The sequence below is a fragment of the Empidonax traillii genome, unplaced genomic scaffold, assembly GCF_003031625.1.
Source record: "Empidonax traillii isolate 1590-97213 ecotype Southwest subspecies unplaced genomic scaffold, ASM303162v1 scaffold993:size324958, whole genome shotgun sequence".
Taxonomy (NCBI): Eukaryota; Metazoa; Chordata; class Aves; order Passeriformes; family Tyrannidae; genus Empidonax; species Empidonax traillii.
Genome location: NW_020956186.1, coordinates 61,384 through 83,535, shown reverse-complemented (window position 1 = coordinate 83,535; position 22,152 = coordinate 61,384). Strand labels below are relative to the sequence as shown.

At 59.3% G+C, this 22,152-nt stretch overlaps 3 protein-coding genes across 3 annotated transcripts in view; 1 reads left to right on the top strand and 2 right to left on the bottom strand.

Moving 5' to 3' along the window:
• The window catches only part of AGAP3 (ArfGAP with GTPase domain, ankyrin repeat and PH domain 3), a 101,962-nt gene extending 87,760 nt beyond the window's left edge, over positions 1–14,202 (bottom strand). The window contains exon 1 of the mRNA XM_027903812.1: positions 13,788–14,202. Coding sequence (XP_027759613.1) covers positions 13,788–14,067 — 280 coding nt within the window. The 5' untranslated portion in view covers positions 14,068–14,202. The remainder of the gene's footprint in view (positions 1–13,787) is intronic.
• SLC4A2 (solute carrier family 4 member 2) overlaps positions 10,926–22,152 on the bottom strand; it is a 31,904-nt gene continuing 20,677 nt past the window's right edge. The window contains exon 23 of the mRNA XM_027903802.1: positions 10,926–10,946. The gene's annotated coding sequence lies outside the window, so the exon portion shown is untranslated. The remainder of the gene's footprint in view (positions 10,947–22,152) is intronic.
• TMUB1 (transmembrane and ubiquitin like domain containing 1) lies at positions 20,344–21,986 on the top strand. Its single transcript, XM_027903814.1, has 2 exons — positions 20,344–20,764; positions 21,205–21,986. The coding sequence occupies exons 1-2, from the start codon at positions 20,409–20,411 to the stop codon at positions 21,557–21,559; spliced, it is 711 nt and encodes a 236-aa protein (XP_027759615.1). The 5' UTR covers positions 20,344–20,408; the 3' UTR covers positions 21,560–21,986.

Sequence of the window (22,152 nt, the reverse complement as noted above, 5' to 3'; positions counted from 1 at the left end):
TGTGACTACCCCATCCCTGGAAGTGTCCAAGGCCAGGTTGGACAAGACTTGGAGCAACCTGGGGTAGTGGAAGGTGTCCCTGCCCATGGCAGGGGGTAGAATCAGATGGGATTTAAGGTCCCTTCCAACTCAAACCATTCTATGATTCTAAAATGGGGTTTGGGGCTTTTGTTGTGGTTTGGTTTTTCACATTTCCACCATAATTTATCAGACAGCCCAAATCCTAACACTCCATAAAAACACCAAGACAACAATTCTGCTAGAAGCCCTGAACCAGCTCGGAGGCGAGCGACATCCAAACTGCCCAAAAAAGGGTAAGAAGTGGGAAGAAAGAGGAGGAAACAGATGTCAATGCGATCTTGAATGCAGGAAGTATCAAAAATGGTGTAGGAAGCTGAAGCCTTCAGGAAAATGAGTCTGTAACAATGCTGAGAGCAGCAGGAAGCAGCTGTGAGGAGCACTGACCCGCACAGGGGGCACGGCTCCCTCCTGGGCCCAGGGCTCTGCCGGGCCTCACACCACGGCACCGGGAAAAGCAAACACACACCAATGCAGAATGGCAAAGCCATCAGCAAAAACAATCTTAAAACTGTCATTAAAACAATGTAAATTTAATTTAAAGGCACGGACCTGAATGCAATGGTGTGAGGAAGAGTGAGGAAGAGTGAGGAAGAGTGAGGAAGAGCTCAAGGAGAGGAGGGCTCACACTCCTGCTCATGCTAATTTTTAATAAATACTGAAATAATGGAGATCTTCAGGAACGTCTGGAACCTTGTATCCCCCCGACCCTCAGGCAGCCCTTGCTGACACCAGTCCCTGGGAAGGGGTGGGAGTCAATGGAACTGGATGTTTTAAACAACAGCTGATCCCACTCCTCCAGGTGGTTCAGATGTTGCTGACATAGGGTTGGATGGATGACCTTGAAGGTCCCTGCAGCCCAAACCACTCTGTGGTTCCATGACAGACATCTCTGTTCATGTTTCCATGGCCACATGGCTCATTCCCATACGACATTCCCTCTGCCAATCAACACTTTGCAAAGCCAGTAACAGTAAACACAGTAAAAACTGGCTACAGGACCAGGCTCAGAACAGCCAGAGATCCAGGCCAGCAGGTAAGAGGATTTCAGTCACCCCTGGAGCCATCCCAGTGATGTCGGGAAGCAACTGGGAAAATACTCTTGCTAAGCCAGGTCTGAGACAGGCAAAGCAGCAAACGCTGGCAACACCAGGACAGTCAGATACCCCAGCTCCCAACTACAGCCTACATCCTCCTGGGGCCATTTCCAACGCATTTCCAACAAGGGCACGACCAGGAACCGTTGGTGTGGATTCACCACCATCAGGAGGGGGCAGGTGGATACGCCAGACAACAGAGCTCTAACGCAAACACACCATGGGAGTGGAACAAGATGATCTTTGAGGTCCCTCCCAGCCCAAACCACTCTGGGATTCCATGAAAAAGAGCACTCAGGAGAAAGGAGCTGGATTTACAGTCCATAGGACTGTGGCTGGGTCAAGTGGGAGCACGCTGCCTACAGTCTGATGTTTTTCATTTTAAGGGCACTGGGTAAGGAAGAGCCATAAAAATTCTTTGAAGACCACAGGAAATGAACTCACAAAGAGACTTTTAATGAGCATTATGTGATCAACTTCCACCCCCCAAAAAACACTGAGAGATAAGTTATGATAAAGTGACACTAAACTTCCCAGGGAATAACGGTCAGGTAACAAAGTTTTATTTACACCAATCTAAAGAAACAAAGGAGAAAATGGAACTTTAAACCAGATAAATGCAAATTGGGAATTAAATGGGAACTATCAGCAGCTGAAGGAATGAATTAACGACTGGAACAACTGACTGAAGAAGAAGTGGTTGGGCTCCATTCAATGTGTTGCCCAGGAAAGGTGTGAAGACCTCCAGGAACGGGGGATCCAAGACCCTTCCAGACAGATAAAGCCCTTCCCAACCTGCCTGGATGGCAATGCTGACCTCATGGGAGCAGGATGTTGCACTGAGACCTGCCAATGTCCCTTCACCAGGAAGGGTCAGCCCTTCTCCAACTTCTGATGGTTTTCAGGCTGAACTACACATTTGTCTGGGAAATGCTTCAGCCAAACAATCTGTTAAGCTGAACAGGGGGTGATGACAGCATTTATTGGTTCACGATACACAGCCAGTAATGGAACAGGCACTCCAATATAGAAGTCTGTGTTTAAATCCAAACACCACACACTCCACACAGGCCCTTCAGGTCCACACAGGCCCCGAAAACCAGCTGACTGAGCTCAATATGCTTATGAATTTTCTCCTCCAAGAGGATATTTTGGTCTCCCTCCCTTGCTTCTCACCACCACAGCCCACTCGTGCCCCCCACCACAGAACACCACATTGCCTTGTGTAATCCCCTCCCCAGAAACCCACTCCAGCCCTGAGAAGGGGTTGGGTACCTCCCCCCGAGCCCATTTCTCATTTGCACCAGGCCATGTGCCATTTTGTCCTCAATTTTCTCTCAGGCTGTCTCCAACTCAATTTTCACATCTCACAGTCTACCAAAGCATCCTTCAGCTAATCCTCTGAGAGAAGCTGTCAGGAGAGGGAAGAGTAGGAAGAGTGACCACAAGTTCGTAGGAGGAAGGACAGCAAACTGCAGAGACTCCACCAAGGCAGGCACTGCCCAGAGGGGCTGTGGACTCCCCATCCCTGCAAGTGCTCAAGGCCAGGCTGGGTGGGGTTTGGAGCAACCTGGGCTAGTGGAAGGTGTCCCTGCTCATGGCAGGGCTTGGGACTGCATGGGCTTTAAAGTCCCTTCCAACCCAAACCATTCCATGACTCTATGATTATCGAACTCCATAGGCAAGTTCCTATTGGAGGTAAATCCAAAAGGAAAACAGAAGAAAAGAAAACAAAAGGAGATTACAGAAAGCTGTTGTGCCCTAAGCAGCAGTGCTGGTGGCACACACCGAAATCACCCAGGTGCAGAGGTAATCAGTGTAGGAAACCAACGTGGCTCACCCGAGCTCTGTACTGGGCTTGGCATGGGAAGGCACACACAGGGAAACTGGAATTGAGGTCAGATTAATAAGGATAAAGACAAAGGAGTGGCAGCCAAGCCTGAGCCCAGAGCAGCTACACAAGGAGTGAGAGGTGACCAGTGACAACCTGCAAAGCCCAGAGGCAATTCCAGGGTGCCCCAGGGACCAACAAAGAGCACGGGAATGCTCAGCCTGTTCCACAGGGGACAGAGGAGCCACTGAGCACTGGGGGGGGGGGGGGGGGGGGGGGGGGGGGGGGGGGGGGGGGGGGGGGGGGGGGGGGGGGGTTAAGCCTTTTTGTCCAAGTCTCTACCACAAAGAGCAAAGAGAGGGCTAGCAGAGGCAGAAGCCAAAGAATACAATGGAGCTTCCAGTAAAAATGTCAGCAATGTCAGGTGTTTTACTTGGTCAGATGGGGACAAGCAAAGGATGATGGTTTAAACTGAAAGGGGAGATTTCAGTTAGATATTAGGATGACATTCTTCCCTGTGAGGATGGGCAGGCCCTGGCACAGGTTGGGCAGAGAAGCTGTGGCTGCCCCCGGATCCCTGGAAGTGTCCAAGGCCAGACCGGATGGGGCTTGCAGCAACCTGGGATAGTGGAAGGTGTCCCAGTCTGTCCTGGGACAGGTGATTACCCCAAACCAGGTGCAGGACCTTGCACTTGGCCTTGCTGCACTTCATGAGGGTCCCACGGGCCCCCTCCTCCAGCCTGTCAGGGTCCCTCTGGATGCCATCCCTGCCCTCCAGCCTGTCACCTGCACCCCTCAGCTTGCTGTCACCTGCAAACACGCAGAGGGGGCACTCAGTGCCACTGTCTATGTCATTAACTAAGATATTACAAAGCACTGGTCTCAGTATGAACCCAAGCAGGACAGCACTCTTTACTGGTTTCCACTTGGCCACTGACCATAACGCTTCAGACGTGTCCAGGCAATTCCTCACCAACCCAATAGTCCACCCACCAAATTCATCTCTCTCCAAACTCTCTGCAGTCTCCTGGGAAAGTGTAAGATGTCACTGACAGGCCTTTAAAAGCTGGTCCCTCATTTCCCAGAAGGAGAGACATCCCAACCCTACAATCTCCCACTGCCCTTTCCCATCCCACCAGTGGACTGCACAAGGTTGCTCCTGCCTCACCTGCAGATTCTGGGCTCTTCTGGACCCTGCCAGCTCCTCCCTCAGGAACCAAACTGGTCCCAAAGCCTTGCCCTCGTTGATCCCATCAATTCTTTTATCCTCTTTGCTCTCCTCCTGGTTCTCTACAGCTTTTTGCACCAGCCTCAGACAGACCATCTTCACTCTCCGCCTCCAGTGTTGCTGTTTTTCGGATGTCTCACATGGCTCTGCCCATAGCACCTTCCCTTCTCCCTCCACGCTTCCTCCAGCCAGCCTCATGCTTTAATTTAACACCATCCCTCAGCTCTGGGTGATGATTCATAGTTCTGCCTTTCTATTCCTGGACTGTCTCCTGTCCAAAATGAAGTCTCAGCTTTTTTTCCCCTCCAGTATTTCAAGTGTGCACCCACAAGCCCAAGCTCCACATGATTAAAGAGAGCTGCTGCTAATCCCAGCTTTGTCCCCTTTCCCCTCAAGCTCTCGCTGCTCAGGGCCTTGGGACGTCACTCAGATCCTGTCTGGGACTTGAGGACACGATTCAGACAGTAACAGAGCTCATGGGTCTTCCTCTCCCTCTCCTCCTCATCCTGGCTGTCCTTAAACCCCTGCAGAGCTCTACAAGCTCCAGTCCCTGGAACCTGCCTCGTCCTCTGGCCATGCAGCCAAAGGCTCCCAGAGTCCACTCTGCACTCACCATTACTGCCCCTTTCCCCCCAAACTGCCTATAAACCATATAATCCTGCCTCATCCCTATTCAGCCAGAACGCTGCTGCAGCTGGAATTACTTCCCAATCTCTCTCTTCAGCAGGCCAGCACTCCCTCTGAATCCCACTCCAGGCCCTCCTCTTCTGTCACGTCAACCATGAGCTGCGTGTCTTCCCCCTCCCAAACGCCTCATTCCATAACAACCATCCTTCCTCTGCTGTCTCCCTCCCAAACCTGGCAGAAGCTCCATTCCCAGCTGCTGAATTCCAGCAAACACCTCCCTGCTTCCTCCTGTTTGTGCTTCATACTGAAAAAGCTCTCTTTAAACCTGAACTCACTTTATTCTCCTCTTCTAAAGAGCTCTTTGAAGCTCTCCCAAGCTCTGTGCCCACCAGGAACACCCAAGCCACCCCAGGGGAGGTGGCTGCCCCGGGAGGTCCATGTCCTGACGCAGCCCCCCACTGTCCCACGATCTCTGTGCTCCCCACGTGTTCATCAGCACCTGCCTCTCACCTTTAAACCAACTCTGAGCCCCCATGGCAGGGCTGGCCCTGCCCTGTGCTCCCACAGCACCTTCTGCAGGAGGGACCCTGCCAGGTGAGGCTCCAAGGGGTGACTGCCATGAAAAACCAGGAACAGGAGCAGCACCTCCCACCGAATCACTCCCCAGCCTAAGAGCCACAGCAGTGCCAGCACTGCCAGCACTGCCAGCCCCCACCCCTGCCAGGGACAGCACAGGCCTCGGGCACCCCCCACCAGCATGGCACTGTGCGTGGACATGTGTGCTCCCCCAGCCCCACCACAGCACCCTGCATGGGGGTGTGTGCTCCCTGCATGGATGTGTGTGCTCCCTGCATGGGTGTGTGTGCTCCCTGCATGGGGGTGTGTGCTCCCCCAGCCCCACCACAGCACCCTGCATGTGTGTGTGTGCTCCCCCAGCCCCACCACAGCACCCTGCATGGGTGTGTGTGCTCCCTGCATGGGTGTGTGTGCTCCCTGCATGGGTGTGTGTGCTCCCCCAGCCCCACCACAGCTCCCTGCACGGGTGTGTGTGCTCCCCCAGCCCCACCACAGCCATGGGCAGAGACACCTCACACTAGCCCAGATTGCTCCGAGCCCCGTCCAACCTGGCCTCGGACACTTGCAGGGATGGGGCAGCCACAGCTTCTCTGGGTAGGGCCTCACCACCCTCACAGGGAGGAATTTCTCCCCAGTCTCCCACCTTTGGCAGTGGGAAGCCATTCCCCCTTGTCCTGTCACTTCAGGCCCGTGTCCAAAACGCCCCTCTGAAGGCCAACTCCCTTTTCCCTACCACAGGAGTCACTGCTGGGGTAAATACCCAACACCAGCCCAAACCCAAGAGCAGGAGCCAGTGTGCACCGAGCCTGCTGTGGGAGCGAGCATGGGACAGACAGCCCACGCTGGCTGATGACAGCCCACAGTGGCCACCACGGGCTGGCCGTGGTGCCAACCTGGATCCAGCAGCTCCCAGCCGGGGACTCTGCAGCAGCAGCAGAACTCAGCCAGGATTTCGGACACAGCAGCTGGGAATGAGGGAGCCCCCGGGCTGGAGTGGATTTCATCACCACAGATCACATGGCCAGAACCAGATGTCACACATGACCCCAAGCAGGAATTCCCCAGTGACTCACAGCCAGAGAAGGGATGCAGCCCCACGGCAGCCAGACACCCAGAACAGATGCAAACACTCCTTGCCCTCCATGTGCCACGAGCTGGGGCACTCTGCTCTGTCTGGAGATCTATTTCCTTGGGATCTGTAGGAATTCAGAAGCGGCAGGGTTTGGTTGGAACTGGACAGCAGGTCTGAAAGTCACTGGGGCAGGAGAGGTGAGCAGATACGCAGCAAGTCTTAATCACACAAACCTCCTTCCAGTTAGGAAGCAGCTAAAATTATCTTGATTTTCAGCCTTCCTGCCCCAGAAGATTCCTTGCTGTCACTACAACACCTCAGGAAATCCACCTGAATAGGCACCCGCAGGCTCTCTGCCCCCAGTGCTACCCCAAGCTGCAGGCAGCAGCAGGACTGAGACCACAGGTGCCTCTTCCATGCAGGACACTGCAGGAAGGAACACAAGTCGTTGGAAGCAATGACTTGCAGGAAGTCCTGGAGGAGGATTAAAAAAAAAATCAGATGCCAAAGCAGGAAGGTGGAATCAGAGGAGAAAAGGCCTCCTCCTGCCATGGACAGATGCAATCAGAGCATCATGTCACTGCTGAGGTGCTCACCAAGGTGCAGAGCTCTGCTCACAGGATAGGACAGCTCTCACACCCCTCAGTTTCCAGCAGCCAGGCTTTTGTGTCAGCCCTTCAGCCCACGGCTGCTCCTGCAGACCCCATGACCACTGCCCACGTCCCCCTCACATCCATGCCAGCTACAAGGAGATTTCAGGGCTGGACACCACTGCCCTGGGCACAAGAGCACCCAGTCCCAAGAGAGGCCCAGGTCAGTGGGGCATCACTGCCCAGAGTGCCGGTTGATGAGGAACATCCCTCAACTGGAAAAGGCTCTGTGCAACCAAACTGTGAAACTCCTGAGAAATTAGGAGTTTATGCTGGACAAGGAAGGGCAGAGTCACCAGGGACTGACATCACACCGACCCACAGCCAGTGCAGGGACAGCAGCCAACGTCTGGCCAAACACCCGGAGCGTGTCCCGGGTACAGGCCTGGCTCCCAGCTCCTCCCCAGGCACTGGCTGTGCTGCTGCCATGGCAGGGAGATCCAGCACTCAGAGCTTTGCTGGCAGCTCTCACACAGCTCGGATCAGCACAGTCCAGGCCCATTCTGACTCTTCCCAGAAACCAGGTTCTTCAGCTGTAAGCTTGGTGAGGTGAGAGCTGCACCTGGCAGAGGTGCCTCAAGATGAATTGGGCCACAACTTAAAAATCCCTAAAAACAGGGCATGTATTTGTCCAGGTGTGCTACCCCAGACATGCTTTGGCTATGCCCATCACTCCCAGGGAGCCAAGGTCTCCCATCACACCAGTACCTGTTCCAGGACTCTCCCCAGGAAGATCCTTCTGGTTGTGCCACCCACGCCACACAGTGCCAGCCCTGCCAACAACTCCTTCACACATGGCAGTGAAGGACCCAGGGCTTTCCTTTGCCAGCAGGTAAGGCAGCTTGAGAAGCATTTCCCACTGCCCTTGGGAATCTCTCCTGAGAGCCTTTTCCCCAAGGCTGCAGCACCCCCATCCAAGCCACAGAGAGCATATGATCAGAATAGGAGCTGCTCCCAGGGCTGGAGCCCCTCTGCTCTGGAGCCAGGCTGGGACAGCTGGGGGGGTTCCCCTGGAGAAGAGAAGGATCCAGGGAGACCTGAGAGCCCCTTGCAGGGCCTAAAGGGGCTCCAGGAGAGCTGGAGAGGGACTGGGGACAAGGGACAGAAGGACAAGACATGAGGGAATGGCTTCCCACTGCCAGAGGGCAGGGTTGATGAGATATTGGGAAGAAGTTCCTCTCTGTGAGGGTGATGAGGCCCTGGCACAAGCTGCCCAAAGAAGCTGGGGCTGCTCCATCCCTGGAAGTGTCCAAGGCCAGGTTGGATGGAGCTTGGAGCAACCTGGGCTACTGGAAGGTGTGCCTGACCATGGCAGGGGGTGGAACAAGATAGTCTATAATCCCAACCATCCTGTGGGTCTACAATTTGCCCAGTCTCCCACTTTTGTGCTTTTTTAACCACTTTTGCATTTAATTTTCAGCATATCTGGAGACCACAGAGCCAGAGGAACTCTGCCCCACCCTGCATACAGAGGGGCAGCACTACTGGAGCTGTGCAGATGCCTGGAATGCCCAGCTCCGGAGCAGAGATGCCAATGGCTCTGGAGTTCACAGCTGCCCCCATGGCACCCCAGCACCGTGCCTTGTGGTTCCCAACCCTCGGCAACTCACAGGCACACATAAACAGGGCAATTCTGCAGAGGTCGTGGAATTAGCAGGATAAAGCTGGCTAAGCAGAACGCTCTCCTTCCCAAAGGGTGTAATTTACTCAAGGCTGATTCAGCGGAGCGAGGACATGGCCAGCCCTGAGTGCGGCCTGGCAGCACGGGGCTCCCCGAGCCCACGGCACTGGGGGGCTCCAGCAGGGAGGGCCCTCCTCTTCTTCCTCCAGAGGATCCTGCATCAATGGCAGCTCCTGCCTGTGAGTTTGCTCTGTGAATCAGCACATCAGGAGCAAGTTTCAAAAGATGCTGGGAAAGGATGGAGCATGGAGCTGAAAGACTCATACCGGAACTGAACAGAATGATGAGGTTCAGGTAGTTTAACTCATCAGAAAGAAGGACGGCAAAGTGACCTCATTAACTGGTACAACCAGCTTTAAACATAAAAATATCCCGTATCAAAGGAGTCCTTCCTCAGAGAGAAACGCAAAAAATACCCAGGATGTTGGAGATGTCAGTTGGAAGAGTGACGCCACTTACTGACAGCAGGATGGGCAATGATGGAAAAATCTCCTGAAGCAGCAGGCCCAGGGCTTTGCCTGTACCTCAGAGAGGCCTTATTTTTAAGGCTAAAATCCTGAGGCAAAGTGATCAAACCCAAATCCTGGGATGGACTGTTCACAGCAAGTGACCCAAAAGCCCATCCTGGTCTCACACCCAGCCAAAGCCAGGCCCTGGAGCGATGCAGAGCCAGCATGCTGGGACACCCCCTGCCCAGCAGAGCAGATGTGAAGCTCCGGGACAGCCAGGCTGCTCCTGGCTATCACAGACATTCTCCAGGGCTTCCCTCATCCCCAGCCTCTGCCAGAGCAGCAGCAGCTAGAAATTGTAGAGGAAAGCTCTTCTAAAGTAACACAGCTTCTTCAACTACAGAAAGGATCCCACATGGGTTTAGAGGCATGTGGGAGGAGTATGGAAGGACAATGAAGGGAAAAGCACATGCTCCAAGTGAAACTGCAACTACAGAGATTCCTGCTCCCTGGCTACCGAGTCCTCACCACGGCTCAAGCCCTCTCCAAGCTCTCCAGGGGAGCTGGGCTTTAGGTGGGCTGCAAGGCCCGTGCATGACCAGGAATGTCAGGAAACAACTCCCATCACCTGGCAAAAGCTCTGTTAAAGGAATCTCACCTACTTCTCCTCATCTCTCCTCCACCTCTCCCTCCTGCCTTCACCACCTCATGCATCCAGAAGACCTCTGTGTAACCATCTTCTCAGCCCTGCACCATGATGCTCTTTCCCCATTCCACCTTCCTGGTGCTCTCTCCCCTGTCTGTCCGTGGATCTGTGCTTGCTCCTGTGGTCCCTCAGGTAACACCCTGCATGGGAGCATCGCTCGCCCTCCTCAAACCCACGTTCTGGTCACTGCTCAAAGTTCACTTCTAGGAAAGAAATTAAGCACTGTGCAATTACTGTTCTAATTACAAACTCTATTAATATGGCTCTCTCTGTAGCCTGTCCCAGAGTCACAGCGTTCGAGGTCACATTTACTGTGAGCAGGGGCTGCACCAGCCCCACGTTGGTAGCATTCTGCTTTATGTAGACATGAAATCTTTGACGGAGATCAGCAGCTTGCAGCAGTCTCTGAGATTTGGCAAGGGAAGCAGCTTGGGATGAGGGAATCGCTTTTTGCAAGCCCCCTGAAAATCTGTCCAAATTTGGTGGTTAGAAACTACGGAAAACCTCCAGGTCCCGCCTGCGATGCAGCTGATGCTGGCGACTGGCCCGACCTGCCGCCCCCAGCCCTGATCCCACCGGCCCCTCTGTCCCCATCGCCACCCTGAGCCCCGGTGTCCCATGGCCCTGTGCCTCCTCCAGCCCCAGTTCCCCACAGCACCTCCAAACAAAGCTCCAGCTCAAGGAGGAGACCAAAACAGAGCAGGTTTCCCTTTTCCCTTTCCTCCCATGGCGACACCACCAAGGCTGACCCGTGAGCAGCTGCAAGTGGCTCTTGTCCCACTGTGGGCTCCAAACTCCTCACGAAAGGTTTGTTCCCCCAAGCCCGGGGGGTTGGCAGGGCTCCAGCTGCAGCGGCCCCCGAACACCCGCTCCATCTCCCTCCCTGGCAGCACCTCACAGCCACAGACCCCCCGGGCTGTGCCAATGCCTCCAGCTCCACCACTGGCTGCTGCTGCGGCAGTGACAACCCCCAGTCACACCCCACGCCCCCAGGGACACTCCCACAGTCACAGCCCTGCTGGTGACACCGGCAGCCCCGGCCCTGGCACGGCGGGGGGAAGCTCAGTCCCACCATCCCCACTGCAGCACAGAACTGCCCTGCCTCTTCCGTTTCAAAAATGAAGGAATTGCTTGCAGGAAAAGAATCTGGCATGAGGATGCGAGCAAGTCCTGCAAGACCCAGCGCTCAGCTTTCAGAAGCTGCATTTTAGATTTCACTGGCAACTTCCGTCACGGATTTTTGGACCATGAGCCATCGTTCCGGTCACTGACTCTGATCAACAGAACATCAACAAACAAAACCCTATTCCAGGCATTTCTGTATCAAGCCCCAAACCCACAGTTTAGAAGGAAATTCTCCTCCAGACCCAGGTGCTCCAGGGAATGATAACATCTCCAGCAAGGCTCTTCCAGCCATTAATTACCCCGTTTAACTCAACACACCTGGTAACGGGTCTCCGGTAACTGTGTAATCACGGCACACATTTCACCAGGATCAGGATTTACCCCAGTGTCTGGCAGGTAATCTGGAAACGCAGCCCAAATAAATAAGTCTGTGGGATTCCTGCTCCAAATCCCCAGAGAAGGCCCAGAGGAGAAAGGACAGGGCTGTGGCTGCAGCAGCCAAAGCCCCCGAGGACACGCAGCCTCCAGCCCCATTCCACGGCCCTGTGGACACCGGGCAAGCCACGTCATGGCCGGGTGCCGGGCACCCCTTGCCCCTCATTTGGGGTCACTCTGGGTGCTTTGGGGAGCCCTGCGTGCCTGAGCAGAGCACCAGAGCCCAGTGTGTGTGTTCACACCTTCCCTAACAGCAGGAGCATCCACGCACCAGAGGAGTTGCTAAGAGACGCAGTCGGCTCCCACCAACGTGCCCAGCACCCGCTCCCACGGCCGGGGGCGCAGGACGGGACACGTGCGACACTGTGGGTGGTTGGATGTTTCCACATGGGGACAACAGGCAGGGACACAGTGCCCAGAAGGGCTCTGCCCAAGGAGGCGACCCCAGGAGCACCTCAGGTGTGGCCCTACCATGTCTCAGCCAGCAGTTCCTCTGCCCCACGGGGTGGGAATCAGACGCGGGATCAGACCATGTCACCAGGGACCTCGGGGCTCCCACCGTAGCCACCATCAGAGGCACAAACAAGGGAGAGCTGCAGGAGCCCCAAGGGAACAAGCAAAGAATGGTCCTTCCAGACCAACCCACCTCAAACCCCAGAGGGACTGGGAAGACCCCAATACACTGGCTGAGCCACTACTGTGGCCTGTGCCAGTCCTGCATTCCCACCCATCTTCAGCCCAAGTCTCTTCCCTCCTCTCCTCAAATTCCATCAATCCAACAATCTTCCACGGCTGAAGACTTCCACAGAGGTGGCAAAGCCCCCTCCTCTGACGGGTTTTACATTGACCCTGTCCTGACCCCACTGCGTGTCCTTTGTCCTTGCACAGCGAGGCCAATGAAACAAATTCTGGGATTTACATTCCCTGGACTATGCAACCTTTCAGACTTTTGCTAAGGTCCCTATTCCTTGCATTCTTTCCACAAAAACCCCCAAAGACCGAGGCGGCGTGCAGGCCTCTGGGAGGTGCCCAGGCTGACACCCCCATGCAGCATCACTGCTCCTGCCGGCATCCCAAAACCACTTGCAGTGCCCCTGCAGTGACACCCCCGGTGTGAGGCAGCAGGAGAAGAGCTGAGTGCGCTGCCAAGACCCAGCAGGGACAACAAAACCCAAGGCAGGGAAACAGCAGCGCTCGGCGAGCGCCGAGCCAGACCGGGGCTCCTCATGGAGACCAGTGGCACCCGTGGCCCTGCAGTTTTCCTTGCCTGGGGTAGCGCCGGCTGCAGGAACCCGGAGCTTTGGGCTCACCGAGGGCAGAGGGACCTTCCGTGTGAGGGGCTGCAAGAACTCCCTGGCCCACTGTAGGCCTCGGCACAGCACTGCTTATCTTCCCCTCCCCTCGGCTCCAACGCGACCCCTCGCCCATCCGCTCCATCCTGGCCTCCAGCTCCATCCCGGCCCCACAGCTCCATCTCAGCCCCTCGGTTCCACTGCAGTCCCTCACCTATTCCAGCCGCCGACTCCATCCCGGCCTCCCACCTCCATTCAGTCCCTGGCCCATCCTGGTCCCCTGGCTCCACTGCAGCCCCTCGGCTCCACTGCAGTCGCTCGATTCCGTCCCTCCCCTCGCTGCCAGTTCCCGGGCTGCAGTTTTCTGCATTTCTGACGTTAACGGGCTCCGGCAGATGCCGTTCCCGGCCGATGCCGGGGCCGGAGCCCCCCTGAGTGCCGGACACCCGCCCGCCCCCGCCCGCCGCTCCTGGCAAAGGCCGCGGGCGGAGTCCCCGGCCCTGCGCAGGCCCGGCCGCGACCACCATTGCTGCGGGGCCGGGCCCGGGGCGGCACCGAACGCGGCCTCCCCGCTGCCCCCGGAGCGACCCCGCAGCCCGGGCCGTGCCCGGCCCCGCTGCCGGCGGCGGGATCGCAGCGCCCGCAGGCCCCGGCCCGGCTGAGGCCGCGCCCGGCCCCCCGCGCCCCCGGCCCTGCCTCTGCAGGGCCCGGCCCGGCCCGATGCCGATCGCGGCCCCACGGGCAGGGCCGGGCCGGGCCCCGCGGGCGGCAGCGGGCGCAGGTGCAGCGGCGGCGGGGACAAAGGCGGCGGCGCGGCCGGCCCGGTTCGGTGCGGGGTACCCGGTTCGGTGCCCGGTGCCCGGCTCGGTGCCCGGCTCGGTGCCCGCTGCCCGTCTCTCGGTGCGGTACCCTGTGCCCGATGCCCGTGCCCGGTGCTCACCCTCGATGGAGATGACGTGCTCGCGGATCTGGCTCTGCAGCGCCAGGTCCTCCACGCGCTCGATGAGGTCGTAGATCGCGTAGATATTGGGGTGCACGGACTCGAAACGCCCGATCTCGGCGCGGATCGCGGCCGAGTTGGAGAGCCCGAACTGCGGCGGGGGCGGCCCGCCGGGCTGTGGCCCCGAGGGCCCGGGCACGGGCACGGGCACCGGCCCGCCCGGCGCTGCCAGGCTCTGCTGCTGCCCGGGGCTCTGCCCGGCGCCGCCCGGGAAGTTCATCGCGGCGGCGGCGGCGGGGCCGGTCAGCGGCGCGGGGCTCCGGGCAGCAACTGCATGGCAGCGACCACGTCCGTGCGCGGCTTCGCCTTCGCTGGGCTCTGCTGGGCTCTGCCACCGCCCCCGCCCGCCCCGCCCCGCCCCGCCCCGCCCGCGTCACCGGGACCGGCCCCGCGGCGGGCGGGCAGCGCGGCAACGGCGGGGGGAGACGGGGCACCGGCACCCGGACACGGACCGGCAGAAGCACTGGGGGACCGGAGGGGGAATGGGGGGATCGGGATGGGGAGACCGGGACTGGGAGGAGGGGGGGCCGAGACCAGGGAGGGGGAACGAGGAGACGGGGACTGGGTGGCAGAGTGGGGGGATCGGGACCGGGGGGGCCCAGGAGCGGGAGGGGGAGCGGAGGGCTGTCACTGCCCGGCCTGCCCGCCCCTCGCCTGAGGGCGGGTCACGGCTCCCGTCCCTCAACACCCGCTGGCCACCCCGACGGCAGAGCCAGCGCTGTGCTGCCTCCCCTGCCCACGGCCCCCCCAGACTCCTTGTGCCAGCCCCGTGGAGCACGGCTGGGGGTCCCCTGTGCCAGCCTGGGGACCCCCTGTGCCAGCCCTACCTCCCGGATGCATTTTGGAGGTAATGTCATCGTTAGTCACCCCAAGGTCATTAACGAAGCTGTAGAACATGGCCATTCCCAAGAGGTCCTTGGATGCCTACCAGCTGCTAACCCACTGTGGTGGAGTCCCCTCCCGGGTCACTCCCTGCCCACAGGGCCCGTTGCTGTTCCCTCACCCACGTGCTCGGCACAGGCCGCTCCAGCGAGGTCTGGCGTGGTGATGGGACTGTCTGGGGAACATCATGGTAATGGAACCACCCAGGGGACCGTCACAGGGGATGGCTGTAGAGCTGTGCCCACCCCTAAAATGGCCTGCGAGAGGTGACCGGGGGCACAGAAAGGCTCTGGTGAGGCACTGGGCTGACAGTCCCTGGCAGTGCCATGGGAGCCAGTGGAGCTCACTGGGGATGAGCTGACTTCTTCCAAAAGGTTGAGAAACATAAAAAAAGTGGGATCATGGGCCCTGGCAGATTAAATGAGAAAGTGGAATTTGGGAAAAGAGGAAGGAATGAAAAAGCAGGCAGCTGAGAGAGCCAAGATCCCAATGGATTGTCCCCCCTTAGCCCACAGGGACTAATGTCACAGTGGGTGGCGGATGTGCCACTGCCAGCAGGGCTTGAGGGGGCAGCTGGGGGCTGGCTCCCACCCTCCACCCTTCTCTGGGTGATGGTGGGAATGGTGGGAGATGAAGATGAGGAGGAGGACAAAAATGAGGAGGAGGAGGAGGAGGAGGAGGAGGAGAGATCTCTGGGAGGTTTGTAAATGCCTGCCGGCTCCGGAATCCTCCGGGATGTGGCAGTGGGTGCTGGGGTGCGTGGGAGAAGCACCTCCCTGCCCTCCCTGTCTCGCTCCTGTGCCCTGACAGGATTCCTCGTGTGTCCCAGCCACCTCGAGAAGGGGTTTATTAGAAAACAGCTTTTACAAGGGTTTTGTTGAAAGCTTTTGGAACATCCACATCTGTTACAGCACCAGGCTCCCCCCACCTGCACTGTCCCCTCAGCTGCACACTCACTGAGGCTTCCAAAGGTCCCTAGTGCCTCTGTGAGTCATAGCTCTGCTCAGCAGGAGCTGGGCTGGCTCTTTCCTGATGTGCCTAGTAGGTCTGTGTCCACACGGCTCTGCGGAGCCATCCTGGCATGGCAGTGCCTGGCCAAGCCCTGGCCTTTCTCCAGCCTACTTTTCACTTGGGTCTCTCTGTCCTTGCTCACGGCCTTTTTCTTGGCCTCCTGCCATCATCATTATCATCATCATCATCCCAGAATCGTTTTTGTGGGAAGGGACCTTAAAGCTCATCTTATTCCACTCCCTGCCCTGGGCAGGGACACCTTCCACTATCCTAGGTTGCTCCAAGCCCTGACCAACCTTCCAGGGATGAGACAGCCACACATTCTCTGGGCAACCTGTGCCAGGGCCTCCCCACCCTCATAGGGAAAGATTTCTGCCCAGTATCCCACCTAACCCTACCCTTGGTCAGTTTGACACATAAACATTTATAAATTGCCTCCATTTCAGCCCCTTGGAATGTCCACACACTCCATGTGCTCACAGTTCCCTCTACCACATCACCCCCACAGACAAGGGATTCTGGGATTTATTCCTGGTGAGGGATGGGACATTGTCCTTCATCCTTACCTCACCCTCACCTGGCCAAGGTGGCAGCAGGGACAGGTCGAGGTGACTGTCCCCTGACCAGGTGGCCAAGGGTGGCCACCCTCACATCCCCACATTCCGTCCTTCTCCTTCTGCTCCTTCTCCTCCTCCTCCTTCCCCCTGTCCTCCTCCAGCAGAGATGTGTGATGCCCCCCTGCAGCCCTGGCCTCTCACCCCCTATGTGGGTGTTCACAGACCACCCTGAGAGAACATTTTGTGTCCCTTTGGGCCACCAGTGTCCCCCAGCACTGGGAGTCCCGCAGGTCACCACTACCTCCCACCAGCCAGCAGGATACAGGGCACAGGGATGGGATGAGGCACAGCAGGCACGGGGATAGAGCATTCCCCAGCCAAAGCGTGCACAGGGGTCAAGGGGATCCTGTCCCCAACAGCCCCTGTGGAGCGGGACCCCCTCAGTCAGCACTGGGGCTGGCACTCGAGAATGGAGGAGCAGAGGGAGCAGAACAAACAGATGGAGCTGGGGCTTAGCACAGGGATAGGAAAAAAACAGGAGGGAACTTCAATGGGAAACAAGGGGAAAAGTTCAAAGGCAGGAGTAGTTGGGGACCAGCTGGGGGCTTTCAGGAGCCAGCATTCCCTCAGGGATGGCCAGCTGGCCACTCTCTGTGGACAGGAGACATGCAGAGATTGAAACTGCTTTTTAGGATGAATTTCATGTTTAGAGCCTCAACTTTCTCAGCTCCATCTGCAACGTTTCCATCTGACGCTGCCGTTCACGAGTGCCTCAAACGGCAGCGCTGCCAAGAGGAGAGATGCCGCCTCCTCCTCGTCCTCCTTCTCCCACTCCTTCTATTCCTCCTCCTCCTCCTGCCGCTGCTTCCACCCCCAGACCAGCCGCTCCAGTGCCTCTGGTGTCCCTGCCCATGGCAGGGCTGTGGAATGGGACGGGCTTGAGGGCCCCTTCCCACCCAAACTATTCTGTGACAGTGCCAGAGTCTATGTGGGGCAGCAGGAGGGTCCCCACTGCAGAACCCCAATGCCCACCCAGGGTGTAGGGCTGGGGAGCAGCACCCCCAAAACAGAGCCGAGGGGAGGCCAAGGCCCAGGGCTCAGCTTCAGTGGGTGTCTGGCCCCATGGGCAGAAGGGGGATCCTGGAGGGGTCTCCAAGGCTTTAGGGCTTCTCAGGGCACTGGGGGCCCTGAGGTCCTTGATCACTCTTGCAGTAGGAACTGGGGCTTCATCTCTGTGGGGACATCTCTGTCAGGAGAGCCAAGAGCTCCACTGGGGGACAGTGCTGGGGGACACTGCTGGGGACACTGCTGGGGACACTGCTCCTCTTCCCTGGACCGAGGGGAGCAGGAGCCCCGTCCCTCCCCAAGGGGCTCAGGCTGCCCCTCCTGCCACACCCCCCGCAGGGCAGCGGCTCCTATTCCCAAACCTATCGGCACGGTGGGAGGAAGCTGTTTAATGTCACCCTCCAGTGACACAGACCGTCCTCTCCGGGCCGGGGATCAGCCAGGAGCGTTCCCTGGAATAGCTGCAGCTCTTGGATCTCGCTCTGGAGCGTGGAGGTACCAGCTCCACTGTTAATCCCATCCGGATCCACACTGTGTGGCTGTCAAATCGCAAATCCAAAACCCATCACCCGGGTGCAGCACCTCCACAAGGCTCCAGGCAGCTCTGGTGTGGAGCAGAGAGGAGCAGAGCGTCACACCTGGGGCCGCCCAGAGGGGACAGCTGTCCCGTGAAGGGGCAGTGCATCCCCTCACTGTGCCAAGGACATGAGGTGGCCACCGGCCTCGTGAGGTGACCTCAGTTTGAAGGACCACAGTTGTCTGTGTCCCTTGCTGTGACACCTTGTGACACCATCAGCCCACCTCAGGCCACCCCGTGGGTCTCAGTGACAGCTGGGACATGTCCTGCTCCCACAGGTGTCCAGGTGCTGCACCCCAGGATCCTCTCCTGGGCCGGGCTGGGGTGGTCACAGAAACCTGGGGCAGGATCCCTCTGCGACCCCCCTCTGGTCACAGATCTCAGCTCACAGGAGCTGAACCGTGCAGGCCCCTGGTCTTTGTGAAAAGAAGCTGAAAATGGAGCAAGGTGGATTAATCTCCCCTGGGCACCAACCAGGGGGAGTCGGGGGTTCCAACCAGGGCATGGGGCCATTGACCCTGGGAATGCCAGCGGGGCAGGAGGGGCTCAGCCTCAGTGTCTGTCTGAGAAACACTGAGGAAAGTTGAACTGGTGAGTAAAGAGGAAATGGAAGGAACTGTGAACCCTGACAGATTAAAGGCAGAAACACAACAGGGCAGTCCTTCTCATGGAAATGTTCTCCCACTATCCAACCTGCCCCTCCCCTGGCACAGCCTGAGGCCGTTCCCTCTCCTCCTGTCCCTGTTCCCTGGGAGCAGAGCCCGACCCCCCCCAGCTCCCCCCTCCTGTCAGGGAGTTGCAGAGCCAGAAGGTCCCCCCTGAAGCCTCCTTTTCTCCAGGCTGAGCCCCCCCAGCTCCCTCAGCTGCTCCTGCTGCTCCAGCCCCTTCCCAGCTCCCTTCCCTTCCCTGCACACGCTCCAGCCCCTCAGTGTCTTGTTGAGGGGCCTAAAATGAGTGCAGGATTTGAGGTGGGGCCTCAGCAGCACCCGGCACAGGGGACAAGCACTGCCCTGGCTCTGTGCCCACTCTGGTTCCTGCTGTGTTGGAGAGCCCCCCGGCTCATCTCCCAGCCCCGGTGGGGCCAGAGCTGCAGGATGGGGACGGGGCACCTTTGGGTGCTGCTGCTCCCAGGGGAGCCACTCGAGGAGCCCAGGCAGGGGAGGAGGGCCCTACCTCTGGAGCAGCAGTTCCAGAACCCACCATTGCTTTATACCACTGATATTTTTGGAGAACTTTGAAAAATCCAAGGGATTAGGAGCAGCCTCAGGCAGGACAACTCGAGGCCTCTGTGGTCTCTTGGCAGTGGATTTAAGGTGCACAATCTGCTCAGCTTTCCCAGGAAATTCAGGGGTGACTGGATGTACTTTCACGGGAATATTAAATGGCTTCTTAATCGAGGCTGGGAGGATGGAAAAGTCTCAACCTCTAGGAGCTGAAGCCAGACAAATCCACAGTGACAACCAGACACCGGATTTATCAGGGAGGGGATGAGCCGCTGGATAAACCCTCAAATCTGAGCAGCCACCACCCCTCCGATGGTGTGTTTGGGCTCATTCTGACATTGGAAAGGGATAAACCCCAGTTCTCCACCCACACAGATCAGTCGTGGTTGAAATCTGCTGCTGCTCTCACATCCATCGCTGCCACAGCCCTGGGATCTGCTCAGCAGCTCCAGGCCAGCACAGGCTCACCTGTCCTTCCCACCCCAAGGCAGGTCCCATACAGGATCCCGCAAGGGAAGTCACGATTTCCCTCCTGGGAGCCCCCCAGTCCCTCAGATTCCCCCAGCAGGAAGAGGCTGCCCTTGCATGCTGCTGCCTCCTGATTCTATACTGGTTTGTGACTGGTTTCATACTGGGAGTCACTGGAATAACACTGGGAATATCTAGAATGGACTGAGATCATATGGGAGTGACTGGGATCATACTGGGAGTGACAGGAGCTGTGTTGCAGGTGACTAGGAGCAACTGAGACCATGGTGGGGGCAACTGGAACCACACTGGAGGCAACTGGAATCATACTGGGAGCAGCTAGGCCCACGCTGGGATAATACTGAGATTATACTGGAACTGACCGGAATCGTACTAGGAATTACTGGAATAATACTGTGAATATCTAGGAGAGACTGGGATCATACTGGGAGTGACTGGGATCAAACTGAAACCATACCGGTATCATGAGGAGCGACTGGAAGCGATCGGGATCACACCGGGAATCCCTGAGGGCAGCGAAGGGGCTGGACTACAATTCCCGGCGTTCCCCGCGCGACAGGACGCACAGCTCCCGGCGTGCCCCGCCGTCACGCGGGACTACACGTCCCGGCGCCCCCCGCGCCCCGCCGGAAGCGGCGCGATGGCGGCCCGAGCGCGGCCCGGTGCGGCCCCGGCCCCGGTTCCCCGCGGCCCCGCGGGCTGAGCCGACGGCCGCCCGGACCCCCGCTCGGAGCGCCCTCTGGGCCCCGCCGCCGCCATGGCGCTGATCGAGGGCGTCGGCGACGAGGTGACGGTGCTGTTCGCGCTGCTGCTGGCGGCCGCGGTGCTGGGGCTCGCCTGGGCCTCCACGCGCGCCCCCGAGCCCGCGGCGCCGCCGCCCGAGGCGGGTCCGAGCGCGGCCCCCACCGAGCGCAAGGCCCCGGCCCCGGCCGCGGCTCCGGCCGAGGGAGCGGCGGCCCCCGATGAGGTGACGGGGCTGCGGCACCGGGAGCCCCCCGCGGCCGCCCCCGAGGGCCCCGCCGAGCCCACGCTGGTGCTGCGGCTCAAGTTCCTGAACGACACCGAGCGCCTGGCGCGGGTGCGCCCCGGGGACACCGTCGGGGCGCTCAAGAGGTGAGGGGGGCGGGCAGCGCCAACGTGTCCCGGGCCGGGGAGCCCCGGGAGGGGACAGCCGTGCCCGGGACAGGTGGGCTTGGCTCGGGTGCCTGTACCCGGCGCTCTGGCCGTGGGACAGCCCGTGCTGGCAGGCGAGCCCTGGGGCGGGTGATGGAGATGTGCCGAAGGGCAGGGGTGGACAGAGGGCACTGCTCTGGCAAGTGCCAGCTGGGGGGGACACAGGGGCACAAGTAAGCAGGGCAGAGCGGGTGCCACGGCGGGCACATCCGTAGGAAGATGGAGAGGACTGTCCTGGCGGGTGGCACCGGGGGCGGGTGATGGGGACACGGGCTCGGGTTGTGCGGGCGGGGTGGGGGGTCCAGGTGGGCACATCGGCACAGGGTGGGTGGAGAGGCCTGTCCTGCCAGCGATGTCACCCCTGTCCCTGTCCCGTCCAGGACCTACTTCCCCGGGCAGGAGCAGCAGGTGCGGCTCATCTACCAGGGGCAGCTGCTGCGCGACGATGCCCAGAGCCTGGCGGGGCTGCACCTGGGCCACCTGAGCGTCCTGCACTGCCACCTGTCCCCGCCCAGCGCCGCCCCCACCGCCCCCGGGCCCACCGGCCCCCGCGGCCCCGCGCCCGCCACGCTGGGTATGGGCAGCCTGGCGCTGCCGCTCTTCGTGCTGCTGCTGGCCCTGCTCTGGTACCTGCAGCTGCAGCACCGCCACGTCTTCACCGCCACCGCCACCACCTGCCTGGCTGGGCTCACCCTGCTCGTCACCTTCGTGGCCTTCGCCATGTACCGCAGATAGCGCGGCCCAGACCCGCTCCCGGAGCCTGAGCCGTGCCCGGACACCGGGGGAGCCGCCCAGTCCACCTGGGGCTCTGCGTTCAGCTCACCCAGTACATCAGAACTAGGGGTGCCAGGCTCCAGACTGTGTCCCCCGGGGGCTGCAGTCCCAGGGGGTCCCCCCACCTCGTGCTGGGGCTCCGGGGCCAGTGCTGTTGCAGGAGTGGAGGCTCAGCTACCTCTAGGGGAGGTCCCGGTGCTCCCCAGCCCTGCACGGAGTGTCCCACGGCCGCTCCACGGGTGGCTGTGCCCCCGGTCCTCCCAGCGGGGGTACAGCCCAACCCCTCAAGGGAGCAGCCCCTGGGGTCCCGCTGCAGGGGTGAAATGCTCCCTGCGGTGCCGGCGGTCCTGGTGCCGCCAGGATGGGCTCCAGAGATCCCGAGGGTGCCAGGGGTCCCTGTGCCGGGGCAGCGCGCCCCACGGGCGTCTCGGTGCCGGGCGGGATACGCTCCCCGCTGTCCCGAGGATCCCGGTGCTGTGCTGGGGGATGCCGCCCCCCACCGCCGTAACAATTAAAGCGGAAGGACTGTGACCGGCCGCGGCGTCCCGGCTCTG

Coding starts and splice junctions, on each gene's coding strand:
- TMUB1 (XM_027903814.1), top strand. CDS start 20,409: ATGGCGCTGATCGAGGGCGTCGGCGACGAGGTGACGGTGCTGTTCGCG. Junction 20,765..21,204: donor ACCGTCGGGGCGCTCAAGAG/GTGAGGGGGGCG, acceptor TGTCCCGTCCAG/GACCTACTTCCCCGGGCAGG.